This window comes from Caretta caretta, chromosome 21 (assembly GCF_965140235.1).
Source record: "Caretta caretta isolate rCarCar2 chromosome 21, rCarCar1.hap1, whole genome shotgun sequence".
NCBI classification, from domain to species: Eukaryota; Metazoa; Chordata; order Testudines; family Cheloniidae; genus Caretta; species Caretta caretta.
The window spans coordinates 4,732,256-4,751,894 of record NC_134226.1 but is presented as its reverse complement, the minus strand read 5'-3'; the positions used below and the strand labels follow the sequence as shown (position 1 = coordinate 4,751,894).

At 46.4% G+C, this 19,639-nt stretch overlaps 1 protein-coding gene across 4 annotated transcripts in view; it reads right to left on the bottom strand.

Annotated features, from left to right (window-relative positions):
* The window catches only part of PLXNA2 (plexin A2), a 318,604-nt gene that overhangs the window by 84,836 nt on the left and 214,129 nt on the right, over positions 1–19,639 (bottom strand). For 3 of the 4 annotated variants that reach the window (XM_075122021.1, XM_048826414.2, XM_048826415.2), the window contains exons 8-10: positions 19,356–19,452; positions 14,542–14,656; positions 1,514–1,714 (exon numbers count right to left, since the gene is read on the bottom strand). In XM_075122021.1, coding sequence (XP_074978122.1) covers positions 1,514–1,714; positions 14,542–14,656; positions 19,356–19,452 — 413 coding nt within the window. Of the gene's footprint in view, positions 1–1,513; positions 1,715–8,024; positions 10,279–14,541; positions 14,657–19,355; positions 19,453–19,639 lie in introns of those variants that run through there. The other variant, XM_075122022.1, reaches the window with a different exon arrangement.

The window sequence follows — 19,639 nt, the reverse complement described above, 5'->3', positions numbered from 1 at the left end:
ATTATTACATTTATTATCTACCCTGCTATGGGGCCTATAGAGAGCTAGTGAGGCACAAATATCCAGGGAAATTTAAGACAATTCAGAACCTCATTAATAAGTTCTGAGTATCTGCATGGATTGTTAAAGTAGATCCTGAAGTTTCTGGTTCCACCATCTAGAACCAAGCAACTGTAGCTATCTGTCCATGCACCTTTCTAAAACCCACACTGATACAGGAGATCAGAGACCCAAACTCCTTCACCCGCCCTTTTTCCATTTGTAGGCTAGTGTCTTCTGCAAACAAACACAGAGGTCCTTCCTCTGCAGTTTGGAGAATGGCCTTTGTGAAGAGCTGAGATCTGCATTGTGCTGTGAATGCAGCAGAACCTGTGTTTTGTTCTCTACCATGTGCAAGGAAGACTGCAAGAAGTTAGAGCCTTCTCTCTAAGAAGTACGATGATATTCTCTGTTAATGGCTCCAATGGCATTCGTACAGCTTGAGAAGTTGCTGTAGAATCTCTTGGGCTTTACTTTCATGGGCTGTGCCACGCTGTCACAATGCAGACCAAGCTGCAGTCGTCCCCTGTGCGCACGTCTTTAGTGGTTTATTCAGAGAATTTGTATCACTCTGCAGTGCCACGTCTGCTCCCCCAGCTGAGTCCCATTCCCCTCTTTCCTGGCATCACACATTCCATTAAGCTGCTGAGACCTGGAATTTGACAGCTCTCTGATAAGAGGCCAATAATTCTCTCTGTCTCCAGCGGGAATTAGCTTGCCTTAACACCTTTGTTGTATTCTTCCCCCGACCTGTCCCTGCCCCGCCTTCACTGACCCCCCGACAGTCACTGACAGGAGCTGGCAGATAAAGGAACTTCACCCAGCCAGTATTATAATTAAACACCTCACATGCCTACAGCAGATTCCCATCTGAAATTCAGGATTAGTTTAACCCCTGGATTTTTTTATTCTTTCTGCCTCCCCATTCCCATTTTCCTTTCATCTTTTCCTCTTCTAGTTAAATTTGCCTTACTCACAGTGTCTCCTAGTTGATGTCAACATTGGGGTGATGGCTATGTTAGAGCTGGGATGGCTGGTTTAAATAAAATAAAGAGGCATCTCTGATATTGATAAGTGGAAGTATTGCCTAGTGGTTAGAACACAGTGATGGGAGCCGGGAACAACTCCTGATTCTAGGCCCAAGTCTAACACTGACTTCCTCTGTGGCCTTGGGCAAGTTATGTAACCTCACTTAGTTCCCCCATCTGGAAGTAAAGATAACAAAACTTACCTGCCTCACAGCATGTGGAAGGGTTAGTCAATGGTGCAAATTCACCTCAGGAGTAGGCTCTGCAGCTCCCAGATAACCTCAGCCATTCAACTCTAAAGCTTCTGCATTCCAGGACTCACTTGCAGCATGGCTGTTGGGCCCCCTTCGTCCTGCCCCTCTCCCATCACTGCAGCCGCTCCCCTCTCTCATTCCAACAATTCCTTCCCTTCTCCCACTTCAATCCCCGCAGCACCAGCCCCTTACCGAGCTGTTCTGGCACTGGACACTGGAGCTGTTGAAGCGCAGAGCTGGCACACGATGAATAACTCCTTGAATGTTGAGGACACATTCATACCCACGCTGGCCAGACTGGGGCTGGGGCAGGTTTCTGGCTTTCAGTGTGATGGGCTTCACCTCCCCCACTGGGATCAGAATCTCTTCAGTGGGAAACAGCTGTGGGCAGTCCTGGGAGGAGAAAACATGGAGACATAGGTGCTCCAGTTACTAGAGGGCCACTTACCTTTATATAAAGTCAGGTCTGAACACACCTGAACTCTAGGCATTTGGGACATTAACCTGGATCTAGATTGGATGGCTGTTTACCAGGAAGGGCAGCCAAACACCCCGCACTTAGAGTCAGCATGCACCCCAGTGTATTCGATCACAGATAATTCTCTTTGCCCTCCTCAATCTGCCCGCAAGACAGAAGATTAAGTGCAGGGAAAAATAACCTTCAGCAATATTTTCTGCGCAGGATATTTTCATTGCAGCCACACAAGAGGGGATGTTATTATTCAGGAAATATATTGAAGCATCATTGTTCCTCCTGGCTTGCTGTGGGTTATGCATTTTATCTCCGGAGACGCAAACCCCAAGAGTACCCCCCACTCCACTCTTCCCCCACAAGCTAGAGGCAATGCATTATCAATTGCTTCAGGTCCCCAATACCATCGAAGCCCGGTTTTACTGGGAGGTGGATTGGATCCTCCTAACTACACACTGAACACTCATTCTAGGTTTCATTTTTAATCAGGTTTCATTCCTGGGATGCACATCAGTGTCTGTTGCTTCAAAAACAGACTGATCGGTGGGATAGGTATAGGATATGCTTCCCTTTTGCGACCAGGTGCCACTTCTTTCTGTGTTTTATTTTAGCAAAATTATTTCAATATCCTATTAATTTCACAATCTGCAGCCCCAACCTCACAAACCTATTTCCCTCTTCTCTGTTACCCTACCCCATCATCCAAAACCTCTGGCTAGTCTCCAACTGCCCAGCTGGACCTGTATGCAGAAACAGAGATGAGAGGGAAATGGTTTTCTTGACCCATGAACATTTTTGAGATTTCAAATATGTTCCCATTCTGCATCCGGACAAAACACAGACCTTTCAAAAGTTTCCACAAAAAACCAGAGAGAGAGGGAGAGATTCACCCCTCCCAATATAGCCTATAGCCTGGTGGTTAAGGCACTGAGCTGGGATGTGGGAAAGCCAGGTCCAAGCCCTAATCACTGGACTAAAGGTTATTCTGGGGCGGGATCTTAATTCTCTCATTTTGACTAGAAAGCCCATCCTGGGCCCAAGAAACCTTTCCAACCAGAGTTTCATCGACACCAATCCTTACCTGCAAAAAGTTTTTGTTTTGATTACTTGACATTTTCCAGTGAAAACTCCATGTATTGAGAAATTTCCAACTAGTTCTCTGCAGAAAGCCGAAGGTGTCACCAGTACTGATCCTCTCTTAGCTCAGTGATGCATGAGTGGGACTTCTGCCACCTGCAACTGGGCCCGGAAGGAAGCTGAAGGGCTGAGGTGCTGCTCCTGTATGTGAAGCCGCACCTTCCGCTCCCATCCACACTGATGGGAAGACAGAGGTGTCCAAACGCTCAGAGCTTTGGTTAAAATAAGCACCCTGAAGTTTAGGGCTGGGATTTTCAAGTAGACCCAAGGAAATTAACACCCAAATCCCAATGAATTTAAATGGGAGATGGACACTTAACTCCCTTAGGCTCTTTAGAAAATCCCACACTAGATGCTTCTATGACTCATCTTGAGTCTGCAAAACTGGATCCCATCTCTAGAAACTGGTACAGACTGGGTAACTGTCCTGAAAGCCCTTCAGCAAATGCTAGCTGTAAAATAGATACCTGATTCAAAAAGGGTCCAATTCTGCAATGCTTCCTCGCATGGCATTCCCGCTGAGCTCAGTGGCTATTCTGCGCGCTGAGAGCTAATGCGTGTAGGATGGGGCCCTCGCTGAGGGGGAAATGAGGAAACAAAATCAGGTTGCTCTATGCATAGCAATTCAAGTTTACACCGGTATGTGAGGGGGGTGAGTGGAAAGGCTGCACTCTTACAGTGGATGCTCCAAAGCTCTCAGCGTACTGTACAGACAGCAAAACTGCCCACAGGTATTTGCAGCTACATCCACAGATCTGTTGCAATCGTTCACTGGAGATATCTCACCATGCCAGATATAAAGCAAAGCTAGCTAAGGAGATGTCAGCTCTCTAAAAGGATGATCTTTGATGTCACTGGAAGCCAGGATGCTAACTCCCCTTCTTCCTCGCAATATCCTTTAGGCCTCAGGAACTTAAACCCCTAACTCTTCTGGAAATGGTCCCTTTAGACTTCCTAGAGCTTTTCAGATTAAGCCCGGAAACAGCAAACCTGGCCTGTCATCCTTCAAAATCCTTCTGTTTCATAAAGGGAACCTATGATCCTGACAGCAGGAGGGAAGGTGTTTCTCTGTGGCGGCTAAGTGATTCAAGCCAACGGACAGCACAAGCATTTCTCGATCCAGGTTCAAGATTCTATTCACCTTCGGGATGGAATCTGGAGCTGTGTCAAGAATAAAACTCTCCTAGTCAAATGCAAATGGTCAGACTGTTATAGACAAAGCCCTAAAGCACCATCCTCCTGCCAGGTCAAAGTTACAGCAATTAGAAAGGAAACCAAGAAACCAGAGGGGACTCACAGAGTGGGAAGGGGGCTGCTCAGCTGCAGCCCACAGGGTTGGAGAGGGACTACACAGAAATTCCACTGCAGGCCTTTCCTGCTGCAGTCTGGAGAAACACACATGGAATTGAAAAGGACAGAGCAGGGAATGGGCTCTTTTCACCAAAGGAACCGGCAGCCTGTCTCCTCAAGAGCTAACAGACAATGACAGATTCTGGGGAAGAGCCTAATATGGCCTGGGATTTAGAAATGGGCCCCCACTGTCTTGTATCAAAGAGTAAGGGAAATGGGTTCCTCTCCTGGAATGACAGAGATGAGGACTTCCTAACAGCTACCCAGAGAGTGGGAAATGACCCTGGATGCAGCACCACACAGCCAGGGCCAAACAGAGAGGCAGTCTCCACTGTCATTGAGTTTAATGCCCCATGGTAGGGAGGTAATGAACTCCTTCCTGAGCTGCAAAGGCTTCCAATACTGACCAGAGATCCGGACAATGAGAGGACTCAAATGAAGACAGACTTGAATCCTGGATCATTTCACAATCAAAGTAAGCTTTGGGGGTCCTCAGCTTGAGCCGGGAGAAGTGAAAGTTATTTAATCTTTGAAACATGCTGGCTTTATGAAGCTGGAAACATTTTATTAAATTTTCCATCAAAAACCAGACAAAAATATTTTCTGGGCATTTGCATTAAATGAGCCAACAAAAAATCAAAATGCCACCAGGTCAAAAATTGTGAGTTTGGGAAAAGTGGCAGGAAAAGGTGATAGCCTCTGTTTAAGCACACGGCTGGTAGTCAAAGAAGTCCTCAGTTCTGTTCCCATCTCCTGTCCCTGCCTGGCCAGAATAGCATTATTTAACATGTGTATTGTGGTAGAACCTGGAGGTCCCTAGTCAGGGACCCGTTGTGCTAGCCGCTGGACATACACACAATGACAAGACAGCCCAGGCCTCAAAGGGCTTCCAATGCAAGTGTCTGATGAGAGACAACAGGTGATTACAACAAACAGATGAAAGTAACTAACAAAACTTCACACTTCTGGGCACCTAGAGATGTAGTTAAATAATTTAAATATGCAGGATATCACTGTACAAACAACATTTAGTAGTAAATATCATTACCCTCATTCTACAGATGGGCAAACAGATTCCATCAGGTGAAGTGATTCACACAAGGGAATATAAAACCAGGATTAAAAGCTAGGTCTCTAAATGCCGAGGCAGAATTACCTACAGTATTTACATGCGCCCTACTACTGCAATACCTGAGCAACTCTCAATCTTCAAAGTATTTGTCCTCACAATCTCCCTATGAAGCACTGATGGAGGACTGACGCCCAGGAACACCTAAGTGACTTGTTCTGTGTCACACAGGAAGTCTGTGTCACAGCAGGGCCCTGACCCAATGTGTCTGAGTGCCAGGCTAGTGCTTTAACCATTGGACCACTCTTTCTTAGCTCACGGAAGCTACTGGATCGCATGCCCTGATTCTCATGGGTGACTTTAATTTTCCTGATATCTGCTGGGAGAGCAATACAGCGGTGCATAGACAATCCAGGAAGTTTTTGGAAAGCGTAGGGGACAATTTCCTGGCGCAAGTGCTCGAGGAGCCAACTAGGGGGGGCGCTTTTCTTGACCTGCTGCTCACAAACCGGGTAGAATTAGTGGGGGAAGCAAAAGTGGATGGGAATCTGGGGGGCAGTGACCATGAGTTGGTTGAGTTCAGGATCCTGACACAGGGAAGAAAGGTAAGCAGCACGATACGGACCCTGGACTTCAGGAAAGCAGACTTCGACTCCCTCAGGGAACGGATGGCCAGGATCCCCTGGGGGACTAACTTGAAGGGGAAAGGAGTCCAGGAGAGCTGGCTGTATTTCAAGGAATCCCTGTTGAGGTTACAGGGACAAACCATCCCGATGAGTCGAAAGAATAGTAAATATGGCAGGCGACCAGCTTGGCTTAATGGTGAAATCTTAGCGGATCTTAAACATAAAAAAGAAGCTTACAAGAAGTGGAAGGTTGGACATATGACCAGGGAAGAGTATAAAAATATTGCTCGGGCATGTAGGAATGTTATCAGGCGGGCCAAATCGCACCTGGAGCTGCAGCTAGCCAGAGATGTCAAGAGTAACAAGAAGGGTTTCTTCAGGTATGTTGGCAACAAGAAGAAAGCCAAGGAATGTGTGGGCCCCTTACTGAATGAGGGAGGCAAACTAGTGACAGAGGATGTGGAAAAAGCTAATGTACTCAATGCTTTTTTTGCCTCTGTTTTCACTAACAAGGTCAGCTCCCAGACTGCTACGCTGGGCATCACAAAATGGGGAAGAGATGGCCAGCCCTCTGTGGAGATAGAGGTGGTTAGGGACTTTTTAGAAAAGCTGGACGTGCACAAGTCCATGGGGCCGGACGAGTTGCATCCGAGAGTGCTGAAGGAACTGGCGGCTGTGATTGCAGAGCCATTGGCCATTATCTTTGAAAACTCGTGGCGAACCGGGGAAGTCCCGGATGACTGGAAAAAGGCTAATGTAGTGCCAATCTTTAAAAAAGGGAAGAAGGAGGATCCTGGGAACTACAGGCCAGTCAGCCTCACTTCAGTCCCTGGAAAAATCATGGAGCAGGTCCTCAAAGAATCAATCCTGAAGCACTTGCATGAGAGGAAAGTGATCAGGAACAGCCAGCATGGATTCACCAAGGGAAGGTCATGCCTGACTAATCTAATCGCCTTCTATGATGAGATTACTGGTTCTGTGGATGAAGGGAAAGCAATGGATGTATTGTTTCTTGACTTTAGCAAAGCTTTTGACACGGTCTCCCACAGTATTCTTGTCAGCAAGTTAAGGAAGTATGGGCTGGATGAATGCACTACAAGGTGGGTAGAAAGCTGGCTAGATTGTCGGGCTCAACGGGTAGTGATCAATGGCTCCATGTCTAGTTGGCAGCCGGTGTCAAGTGGAGTGCCCCAAGGGTCGGTCCTGGGGCCGGTTTTGTTCAATATCTTCATAAATGATCTGGAGGATGGTGTGGATTGCACTCTCAGCAAATTTGCGGATGATACTAAACTGGGAGGAGTGGTAGATACGCTGGAGGGGAGGGATAGGATACAGAAGGACCTAGACAAATTGGAGGATTGGGCCAAAAGAAATCTGATGAGGTTCAATAAGGATAAGTGCAGGGTCCTGCACTTAGGACGGAAGAACCCAATGCACAGCTACAGACTAGGGACCGAATGGCTAGGCAGCAGTTCTGCGGAAAAGGACCTAGGGGTGACAGTGGACGAGAAGCTGGATATGAGTCAGCAGTGTGCCCTTGTTGCCAAGAAGGCCAATGGCATTTTGGGATGTATAAGTAGGGGCATAGTGAGCAGATCGAGGGACGTGATCGTTCCCCTCTATTCGTCATTGGTGAGGCCTCATCTGGAGTACTGTGTCCAGTTTTGGGCCCCACACTTCAAGAAGGATGTGGATAAATTGGAGAGAGTCCAGCGAAGGGCAACAAAAATGATTAGGGGTCTGGAACATATGAGTTATGAGGAGAGGCTGAGGGAGCTGGGATTGTTTAGCCTGCAGAAGAGAAGAATGAGGGGGGATTTGATAGCTGCTTTCAACTACCTGAAAGGGGGTTCCAAAGAGGATGGCTCTAGACTGTTCTCAATGGTATCAGATGACAGAACGAGGAGTAATGGTCTCAAGTTACAGTGGGGGAGGTTTAGATTGGATATTAGGAAAAACTTTTTCACTAAGAGGGTGGTGAAACACTGGAATGCGTTACCTAGGGAGGTGGTAGAATCTCCTTCCTTAGAGGTTTTTAAGGTCAGGCTTGACAAAGCCCTGGCTGGGATGATTTAACTGGGAATTGGTCCTGCTTTGAGCAGGGGGTTGGACTAGATGACCTTCTGGGGTCCCTTCCAACCCTTATATTCTATGATTCTATGATTCTATCAATTAAACTAACTCAAGAGCTGTCACCACCAGGATCCGGCTCTTTCCATCTATGCAAGTCTCATTAGCAACCATTAGGCAGACTGAATGAATACCCTGCCCAGCTCAAAGGGATACTGACAGGATCTCATCTCTCCACTGACTCAGGCATATTGTAAATGAGAAACAGACGCTGGCCAGTATGGGAGAGCCAGTAGCTTAAGCTACTGCCTCGTAAACTCTTTTTTCAATGGCACTTTTCCCTATATATCTTTTATTTTATTTCTAACAGGCCTTCCACGGATTAACAGCCAAGAGTGATTTTAAACTCCAGCAGAGGGGAAGATGGCCATTCTGGGCGGGGGGGAAGAATGACCATTCCTCTGAAGTAGTGACTTTACAAGCTGGAAGGGAATGCTAACTGTTTTAAGCATCAACTCTGACAAACCTAATACTTGGGTATCACAAGTTCAAATCACAGCAGGGCTGATTCAACATTTATATTGCTAAGAATCCTGCTGCAAGGGCTCTCTGAAGAGCTGTAGGCACTCTTAAGAGCTTGTGCAATTGTTTAAGACAGGGCTTTTCCCCAATGTCCTTGAACAAAAGTTCCTTCCTTGTCCTCTCTGTTGTGCATTATTAAGCAGAAGCCACCCTCCACCACAGAGATGACTGCATTTCAGTGGGTCTGTATTTAGCTGGAAAGGGGACCAATACCTAGTCTGGGCCTCTAACTCCTCTAGATCTCTTTGACAAGCCCTGCTTTGGAATCCCTTGCGATGAAAGGTGCTCCGGAACTGTAAAGTATTTATTTTTATTGTTGTTATAAATGTCACCCCCCCCCCCCGACAACCAAAACAAAACAACCTTTAACTGTGTCGCTGCAGGAGAATCTCAATATTTAGCCCTGAAAAAATGAGTATGTTATGGACCATTATCCTTCTTGGCAACAATCATTCACTAGACAAGCTGAGTGTTGAAGAAATTCTTTTTTCCTATAAAGGAGAAAAAAAACAGAACTCACATTTTTCATATGATATTGGAGAGCTGAAATTGCTGGTAGCAAAAAATTTTCTACCATCATTAGAGGCAAGTAGGACATAATGGATTTTTTCTTTTAGCAAGGGTTTCACTAGAAGAAAAATGTCACATTGGGATACTGGGGAAAATAAAGAGTCAGTCAGACTACGCGTGCACTCTTCTCAGGGGACAAGGGAAAAAGTGCAGCCCCTATATGTTGTTTGACAGCTACAGTGATTGTATTAATAAGGGGACAAAGTTTGGAATGGAGGGATATTTACAGAGATTCCACATTACCAACAGAACAGGCACTTGTAGGGACCACATCGCTGCTGGCCATTTTTACTGAATTTATCAGATTGAAGCTACAAAACCTGCAGGGGCTCGGGGAGGGTGCTGAGTTTGCTCAGAAGTTGCATACATTACTGAAAGCACCATGGGGGCCCCTCCATTCCCTGTTTGTGCCAGTTCCAATCGCAATTCTCTGCTTTGCTTTCAGTTCTTTTTAAAAAAATTGTCACAGCAATAATGCACAAGGTCATCTGTGCACACATGAATTTGCGTAGCCTATGCACGTGATGGAGCATATAGGTACATGTCACCTGCGCATGTGTTTGTATGCTGTGTATACATGACTGGGTATTCAGGTATGTGTAGCTGTTTTTGTGCAGGTACGTAGATTTATATACAGCGTGTGTGCCTGTCCATATACAGTCTCTTCTAACTTATCCATTATGAGTGAGTTTTTAATCACAATTATTTAGTTTGGGATACATTGCACACCGTATGAATACCTTTTCTATTGTTAATCAACTTCAGATTTTTATCAGTGTTTTCCAGAAATTTCATAAGGAGGGGTGCATGCTCGCCCATTCACATGCACACCGCTGCCCTCTACTGGTTGGAATAAAAAAAGCACAACCGGCACAAGCCCTGTACAGCTAATGGAGATGGTCCTTTAACTCAAATGGCAGGTGTCCGTGCTGCTGCTGCTGAGTTTTATCACTGCCGCCACTATGAAGTTCTGAGTGTCCCTTGAGTGCTCCATAAAAGAGAGAGAGAGATGCTGTCAGCGGAAGATGTGATTTGTTCCAGAATCAGTTTACTTTCTTTTCTCATTCATGAGAAGTAAATCCTGTAGTGAGTTAGAATAGGCATTAGTACCTCCACTCTCCAATGCAAGAGTGACACATATTATTATAGAATGTCCTGCCTGTGAAATAGATACACACACAGTTTACAGAGATGATCATATTTTATGCTTCAACCCCCAAAGATCCCAAAGGAACTATTCAAATTCCACACCAATGAAATGCAGCCACCTCTGCTGCTCTTACTCAGGCAAACTACCCTACCCTAGAATTCTGGGGCATTTCCCTTGAGTAAGGCACTTATTGAGGGCTTTCCATATGATGAGCATCAACAAATTATGCACAAAAGTTATAAGCATTAACCCATGCTAAAACACTCAGACCTAGATCGTGCTCTCGCTGGTGTAAATCAGGAGCTACTCCACTGATATCAGGGGCATTGCCCCAGATTTAACGGAATGGAAAAGAGAACAGAATTTGGCCCTCAGAAGTCAAGCATGGAAAGAAGAAACTGAACTGACTCCGTGGTAGATTCTCACTGGTAAATTCACTATGACATGACCTTTTGTCCTCTGTTTTGTGTTATATGAATTCAGTTGCAACCTGTGTCTTGGCCTGTATTTTGTAAAGTGTCGCATGTATTTACGGCACTGCGATAATTAATAATAAACTAAAAACCAGCAGTTTAGATCAGGTTATGTCTAAGCTGTCCGGGAGTGTAGATACTACACTGACGGAAGGGGTTTTCCTGGTGCTGTCATTAATTCACTTCTCCGAGAGGCAGTAACTCGGCTGACAGAAGAATCCTTCTATTGACCTCGCTGTGTCTACACTGGGGATTGGGTTGACCTAAGTACAGTGCTCAGGCATGAAATGTTTCACAGCCCTGAGTGATGTAGCTAGGTCAACCTTTGTTTCAGGTGTAGACCAGGCCTCAAACTAGGTTTCTGCATTGAATGTATCCCTTTGCAACCCATACCTGAGGTGCACTCCTGCTCCCATTATAGTCAGCGGCAAAGCTCCCTTGACTTCAGTGGGAACTGGATCAAATCCCTGCACTTTATCTTGTTATCCCCTGTAGTTTCAGATCGGGCTCTCCCTCCCATCCCACTATCACTATTTTCTGCGCCCCTGCTCCCAAACAATGACGAGCACTCCAGGTTCCGGCTTATATAAATCTAACGATTGAAAAAAAAAAGTTACCGATAAACCCAGAGTTTCAAAGCTGGGAAGAGTTAATCCTGCTTCATAAGGCTTTTCATTGCTACTCGTTCTTTTTCCTGCGTAATTGCCAAATATCTTCACCAAACTTCTCTCTCTAGGAGTCAGACCTGATCCAAAGCACACTGAAGTCAATGGAAAGACTGCCACTGACTTCAGATAAGGCCTCTAGTGTGCTTCTCCAGAGCGAACACATTCCAGCTCTTTGAGCCCACGCATTGAAAGGTCGGGATTTCAGTGTAAAAAAAAAAAAAAATAAAGGATGCTTCAGCTTTATATTATTTCTTGCAAGGAACTTTAAGCATCCCTGAAAGCACCAACAGGCACCATCAATGGTAAAGACATCCCTCTAAAAGCAACAACTCAAACCTAAACCCGAAAGAGTCAGAATGGAAATGAAATTTGGCTCTCTGTAAGCTCTCAAAGCCTGAAACACTCCATCTCCCTGATTCAGCATCTCACACATGGAAATGACATTATCAGCACACAGTGGACATCAAAGAGGGAATGGATCCCACATCCTGGGAAACTAATAGGATTTATTTGGTTCTCTCTCTCCACTGGGATGGGGCATAAGAATGTATTTATGTATCTACATCCCTCTCTGTCTGCATGTTTTATACATTTACACAGACATATTTTATACCCATAATCACCACACACACGCACAAAACCCCAACCTCCTCTCACACATTAAAATCATGTTATAGGTCCGATTTGAGTCTGCAGAAGTGGGGAAATTCAGGCTCAAGGCTCCATCTGTTTTGCCTTGGGGACTGAAGCCATATAAAGTGAGACAGTCAGTGCTATGAAATCCCTCTGCAGTCTCATCTCAGAAAGCCCTTGTTTCTGTGGACGCAGGTGGGCCCCAGGCCTCTGTATTTTCAGCACCTGGAGCAGGGATATTTAACTATGTGACTTGCACTGATAGTAATGAAAGTCATGTGGCTTAAAAAAACCTGCTGAGGAATAAAGTAGTTTGTTGCTTTAATTTTTAGAGAACTGTCCCCCTGGAATCTGTTTTCTAAGGGTCTTGATTGGCTGCAAGGAGATGCTCCACCTGGGATGAAGGGCAGTTTCTGGGAGATGAAAGATGTCATAAATCAGGATCAATCAGCTCCGCTTGGAAAAGTGGCTCTCTATTACTGTAATTGTGGGATTCCATGCTTATTGTGGCAATGACTCCAGATCAAATGTGCCTCGTTTATAAGCAATATGATTTTTTAACGGCTCAGTACCACAAAGTCAGCACGCTGAGTTCTTTTCCTTCTCATGCATCATCACCAGCAACAGAGGATTTGCTGGCCAAATTCCACCCCTCAGTGACACTGGGCCAACCCAACTGTCTTCAGATTAAGCTATCAGAGACACCTGTGCCAACTACCATCCCCCAAGCAGGCAAGATTGCACAGGTGTAGTTGCTTAACCCAGTAATCAGGTCAGAATAAACAATTCTGTGCATGGTGCAAATGGAGGAATAGCTTCCAGATCACTCTCTTGTAGCTTTGTCAGTTCTGCAGGGTGAGCTGCAGGAAGAAGCAGCACAAGAGTACTTTAGTCATTATAGCCAGCAGATCTCACTCCTAGCAGGAAGGGGAAAAAAATCACATCACTGGGGAGTAGCAAAAGCAAAGATTCTTCTCCCTCTTGCTCCCTTGAAAGGAAGCTACTTGGTTTTGTACCAGGAGGGTAAAGCTTTCACTTTGTCTCCAGGGTGGGAGTTTCTCCTCGGGCATCTTCACTCTCTGCTGCTTGAAACATTTCTCTGAGGTAAGTGCCTCCTCTTGTCAATTCTTGTAAGCGGCTGACAAAGGCGGCTGCACCTGTTCTCAATTACCTTCGCAGGTCTCTTCACCCTTGCTGATCCCCTGCTGATGTACACACACGTGTAACTCGTTTATGTTTCTTACTTTCTGTTACACGTCTTTTGGCATCATTTTAACCAGAAAGGCACATGGGTTGCTTTAGTCTTGCATTACTTGTTGATTTAGTGAGCAGCCCAATGAGCTTCTAAAAAGTGATAAAGGGAACTTTCATGGCTTAGTGTTCTGCTCTCTTCCCTCTCACTTCCTGAGCCATTTCATCCTGGTTTTCAGAAGTTCGCCCCATTCAAAGTATTTTAGCTTTAGAGGAGCCATAAATCAAGTAAAAGCTGGGAGCCCCAGTGGCCAGACTGACCTCAGGCAAGGCATTTTGTGGCCCTCTGTCCGAAGGACAATCCGTAAATGTGCCTGCTGCAGATGTTGTGAAGACACAGATACAGAAGCAGTAAAGGCATGGACCAAAAGCCTGCCAGAATGGCAGAGATCATCAGGACTGTTATTTCTAAAGGCAGCCACAGCTGTGCTCAGCACCTCCCAAAATAGAAAGAAGATATGATCCTTGCAGAGGAGTTTACAAACTCAGAGCAGACACCACAATGGGCTGTGAAATGTCATTCTTCTGGCTAACAACCTGGCAGTGCATGAGGCGTCTGCAGTGGAAGGAGCTGACAGCTGCTTTGTCCTGATCCCACAGAAGTGGGGCTATTTCTTTGTTTGAGGAGCAGAAACCCCAAATCAAACCATTATCCAGTCAGGTCACAGTCACAAAATTCAGACTTGGAAATGTAGCCCAGTCAATAGGCCACGGGGATTCCTCCTGCCAGCTAGGCAATTGACTTGCTTTGTGATTTTGGAAAAGCCACTGCAGCTCTGTGAGCCCCATATATAAAATGGGGTTAGTGATGCTCACCCACTTTTGAGATCCTTGGATGGATAGTACTAAGTGAGGGCTAATTATTAGTCAGTCTGCATGTAGCCAAACCTCAGAGATGGGATCAACTCAGGCCCATCACTATTGTTAGATGACATTTTCCTGCTTTGTTCTTATTTGCTGCTGCCTCTGCCCATCTGGATAACAGCTAAGATCAGACCAAACACAGAGAAAAATGGGACAAGAGCACAGCTCTTTGCCAGAGAAACAGGAGAACCTCCTACAAATGTCAGATACACCAACCATATCACACACTGCTCCACAGAATGGCCGGGTCAGCTCAGAGCAGAAAGAGCCCAGTAAGAAAACATTTCCTAACCCAATCCCGATACCTCAGACACATTGATCCGTCCTTCCTGAAAGGAGCAAGTTGTGGGGTCATGAGTGCAAAGGTTCCGATATTTGCACCAATGGCAGCGGAAAGCACTGTTCACGCAAGACAGGCACCTGCAGAGCCGGAGACAGAAATAAGGTCTGTGTTACAGAGACATATATCAGGAAATGAACTCTACATTGGAACAGACAGGACTATCCATCTGAATGTACGCAGGTTTATATATACGAAGATACGTTCCGGGCAGAAAACTAAGACAAAACCGCTAAAAAATCAGGGACCTAATAACCTGCAAGCCAAACACGGCCTCAATTATTTGCTCCTATTTCTGCATCCCTCAACAGTTTCATCTATTTAGACTGGAAGTTCTTTGGGGCAGGGGACAGTGTAATTATGTGTCTGTGAGGAGCCTCGCACACTTTTGGGCCCTACAGAGGTAACAGATGATAATGCAATGTTACGTTTAAGAAATCAAGCACTCAAAAGCCCAGGGTTCTGCCCCTCCTGTTCTAAAATACAGCCAGTCTTTACATGACTTACCAACACAAGCTGAAGCATCTTTTATGACGTGACATAAGGTACAAGAAAAAATAATACAGTGCAACCTTGACTGATTTGAAGCCTCAATGGTATCTACGAACAAGCCAGGTTTGAAGAAAATTGGCTCAGTTGTTTTAAAAAATTAGAAATATTTAAAGTCATCAACTGTAAACATTTCTATTGGGCCTTTTCCACTCCAATTCAAACTTGGAGCACATGAAATCGCTCGGGGGCATAGCAAGCATCTGTGCTTGATGTTGGAAAAGGCCAATGGTGCAGGACATGACAGGTTTCAGAGGAACAGCCGTGTTAGTCTGTATTCGCAAAAAGAAAAGGAGTACTTGTGGCACCTTAGAGACTAACCAATTTATACGGCTAAATGCAGTGCCTTGCATAATGACAGGTTTCAGAGGAACAGCCCTGTTAGTCTGTATTCGCAAAAAGAAAAGGAGTACTTGTGGCACCTTAGAGACTAACCAATGGTTTTTGACATGGGATGAGCCTGCCAGTCAAGGAACTGGCTGGGTATTTACTTCCTCACACCTCCTAATCTGCTGAGAATGAGCTGGGAGGCTCATAACAATTGTTGGTATTCACAATAAAACTTCCTTTGGTCTCAAAAGCCGCTCTCCTATATGACAGGTTTCAGAGTAACAGCCGTGTTAGTCTGTATTCGCAAAAAGAAAAGGAGTACTTGTGATAGGCCATTTCTTAGACCAGGTCTATACTAGGAAATTAGGTTGGTATAACTACATTGCTCAGAGGTGTGAAAAATCCACACCCCTGAGTGACACAGTTAAACCAACCTACCCCCCGCCTGTAGACAGTGGCTAGATTGACGGGAGGATTTTCCCGTCTCCCTAACTACCACCTCTTGGGGAGGTGGAGGACCTACGCGGCAGGAGAACCCTCCGGTCAGTGTGGGTAGTATCTTCATCGAAGTGCTGTAGCGCACCATTGCAGCATTTTGTGAATAGACAAGCCCTTGGTGACGGTCCATCGTCAGCATTTCGTATGGTATCCGGAGGTCCTCAATTCACCCAAAGGCATGGACTTTGTGACTGAAGGGGAGATATGCACTCCTGTTTGTGCACTGGACAGACAGCCAATGGTCTGTTATTTTCTTTCTAAAGTTATTGTCACTAAAATGCATATTTAATGGCTTCTCCTTTTTACATCTGAGTTGCATTTTCCTTCTTAAGCATCCGTAGTGACCTTAATAGCTAAGGAAGCTTATTTTAATCATGAAAATGCAAATCTGGGTAGCAATATCTAGCGCCGTGAGCTTATTTAATTACTCCTTTATTTGACCCATTTCTGTCTCCATTTCGGTTTGCAGCACTTCTCCCCTCCCACCTTGGACCTGGCCTTTAGCTTTCCGATCTGGGGTAGAAGGGGCTCTCTGCTTGGCTTAGCATGGCTGAGATTACAGGGGAGGGTCATTCTGATGATCAAGCCTAACAGTTTGGTTAGGCGCCTGTCATTGTAATGTGTGGTTTTCTTGCTGCTGCCTCAGCTCCACTCTGTCTCAGCTGGGAAGGGGCAAAGGTTGGACAGGGAGTCGCAGACAAGTGACTTCTTGAAAGCTCATCCACAGTGAGTGCCTCGGCTCTTTCATGAGGAGCGTTTCTCACACAGTCGCTCCCTCACCCCAGCAAAGTCCCCTCAGAAAGCAGTTTCCATTAAAAAAACCCCTTTGCTTCTAAACCAGGAAGCATCCTTGCTCCACAGCATCTGGGAACCTCTCACTCTGAGAAAGGGTTTAGCCCCTCCTGGCTAGAAATGGGCCCCAAACCAGAACCATTCCCCAGCCCTCCCTTGAATTTTGTGGGAGCATTTGGATTAATGGAGCCCAGGTCCAAACCATCCCAGCTTTTAGGCTTGCAAAACAAGAACCCAACTAATGAGGGTTCGCAAAATCACTCCACCCCTACAGACTGCCCCTGTTCAACAATGTACTACACACAGCTGGACGTGCCACTTGTAAGAAACAGCAGAGATCAGCACACTGCACCTTCCACACCCCAGAGAAGGGAAAGTCATTCCCGACGCTGCTATGCAGCCAGAGGGGGCAGAGGATCCTCCGCTCCCGAGGTTTGGCAATGGGCGCTAAGCCATTTCTAGGTCTGTCTCATCCAGGGGCTAAGGGTTGGCTTTCTCTCTCTCAACTTGATTGGTGAGCTTTCTTCCAGCATGCCTGACTCATGCCCCTGTGACCTCAGACAGCAGTGCAGGGCAGTGTGGATTTTATGGAAGACATGCTTTTAGCACTTTGCCTTTAAGAATTAGTCACTTATGCCATCTCTGACCCCTGGCGTAATTTCCTGTTGGAAAGGGATGGGGGCAGAGTAGATCTATTGCATCATCTGGTTCAAATCTCCACTCCCAGATAAGGTTAGGAGGAGCAGGAAGTACAGCCAGATCTCCTGAAGGGACATCCTTGTTCCAGCCAAACTGGTGGGAATTCAGGGAACAGCAGCAAGACTGAATAAGAGACTTGAAGGATGGATTTACAAGGAGGGGAAGAGAAAGTTATCTAAAATCCATTATGCTTGGCTTAGGGATGAGGAAGTGGGGACATCACTGTCTACAGGAATATGAAAGTACAGGGGTTGTTTGCGGTGGCAGGGGCGGGGGAGAGCATGTGGCGTGGATTTGACGATGGGCTATAACTGGGAGTAATGAGACCCATCTATCGAGGGACTCATATGGGCACTATCTCTGTAGTGCCTGAGCTGAAGTTAAAGGCAAAATGTAGGCTGAATGCCAGGAAAATGACATGAAAGCCAAGCCTATTAGACTGTGGAAGAGTCTCCCAAAGGAGTGGGAAAAGCCCCATTACCTGGGACTTGAAAACTAGGCTGGACAAAGCAATGCTGAATAGAAAAGGAGACGATCCTGCTTGGACACTCCCTGGCCCCTACCAGCAGGATAAAGCAAGCAGGGCTAACAGAGCATTTCCAGCTCTAATTTCTACAATTCTGGAGCCAGCTGTCCAATCCCTGGCGGTAGGAGCTCCTTCCCCAGCAGAACGGTTCAGGCCTGCCTTTCATTAGCTGATCTTTGGCACAGTATTCACTGTCTCCCGTGTCCTCCACATGTTTCACTCTGGTTGTGCGAGGTTTGGTTTGTCTGTTCCCACTGAGATATCTATAAACACTTAAGAAATTTTAACAAATGCCAGCCAGCAGCGTTCTGCCTCAAGGGCTTCCGGGGGAAAGGCTGCTGTGGGGAACACGCTGCTGCACTGCTCAGCCATCTCAAGAGCAGATTGAGAGCCAAGAGGCACCGTGTCTACAGTCTGCCCTCCCTGAGGCTACTGACAGGGCTCTGCACTCGCCTGCTAGGATCTTTTAACGTGAAGCTGAAAGGAACTCAGAGCTTTGTGAGGCTTCTCTGGCCTGATCTTAGGGGAAGGAGACACAGCAAAGGCGTCATCTCTAGTAGAAACATTTTCTCCATGTGTGTCTGAAAAACAAGCTGAACAGCAAACCCCAGCCTAGTTCCCTTCACTTCACTCCTGTGCTCTCCTGCCACAACCACCCCTGTCCCTTTCCCCACACCTCTTGCTGTCCCAGCCCACTTTGTCTTCCTTTTGAGAGTCTACAACACAACACAGCCCTGCGCTGTCTTAGCCGTTTATGGAGGGAAAGGCCTCTGTCTCTCCTATAGGTACTTGGAGCGGCTTTATAGGGAACTCCCAGGCACTTTCTTCTCTCCCTTCCCCCCAGCTGCCTGTGAGTAAGGATGGAGTTGAGCTCACAGTTGCAGGATCACGCAGCTTGGGGGCACCAGCTGGTCAAGCTTCTTTAAGACACACTCATTCTCTGCTAAGGCAGATAAATCTCGGTGCTCTTGGAAAAGTTTCCACATGATGGGGATCTCTTGGTTTCTCTCTGTCGCTGACGACCCTGAAAGGTCAGACTGCCAGCATCAAGCCAGAACCTCCCCCAGCACACGACTGAAAATCTTATTCCTCTTCTGTTTTAACCCTCAATGCTGCTTCCTACACATTCGGCTGATGTCCATCTTGGTGGTGCAAGAAGGGCTCTAAGGCCATACACAACACACCTCAGAGCAGTTCTGTAATCTGGCATGGCACACTGGGTGTCCTGGGGTGTGCATCAGCTGTGGCACTCAAGAGGTTAATAAAGAAACCCATTCCACTATGTACTTAGACAACAGGCTCCATTCCGGGGGGAAGAACCAGGGGCCTGGGTCTGGGATGCTGGTGGGGAGGGAAAGTGGGAAAGGAGGGAGAGGGTGTCTTACAATTGGTGAGCACTGCAGTTGTAGAATTTGAACTCCGTGCTGACGAACATCTTGCCTGTCTCCTTGGATTTCAGCTGGAGCTCCAACCCGAACCAATCTGCAAAGAGAGGAGGGGAGGAGGCGTTACATGAGAAATAACGGAGATTGCAATTGGCGAGGCACTGGTTTTCTTTCAAGGCAGGCTCGATGATTTGCTGAGCCCCCCCACTTCTGGTGTGGTGCAGAGAAAATCAAGCACCTCAGGTCCCACTGGTGCACTAGGACACCAGGCTGCACGGGGTCTC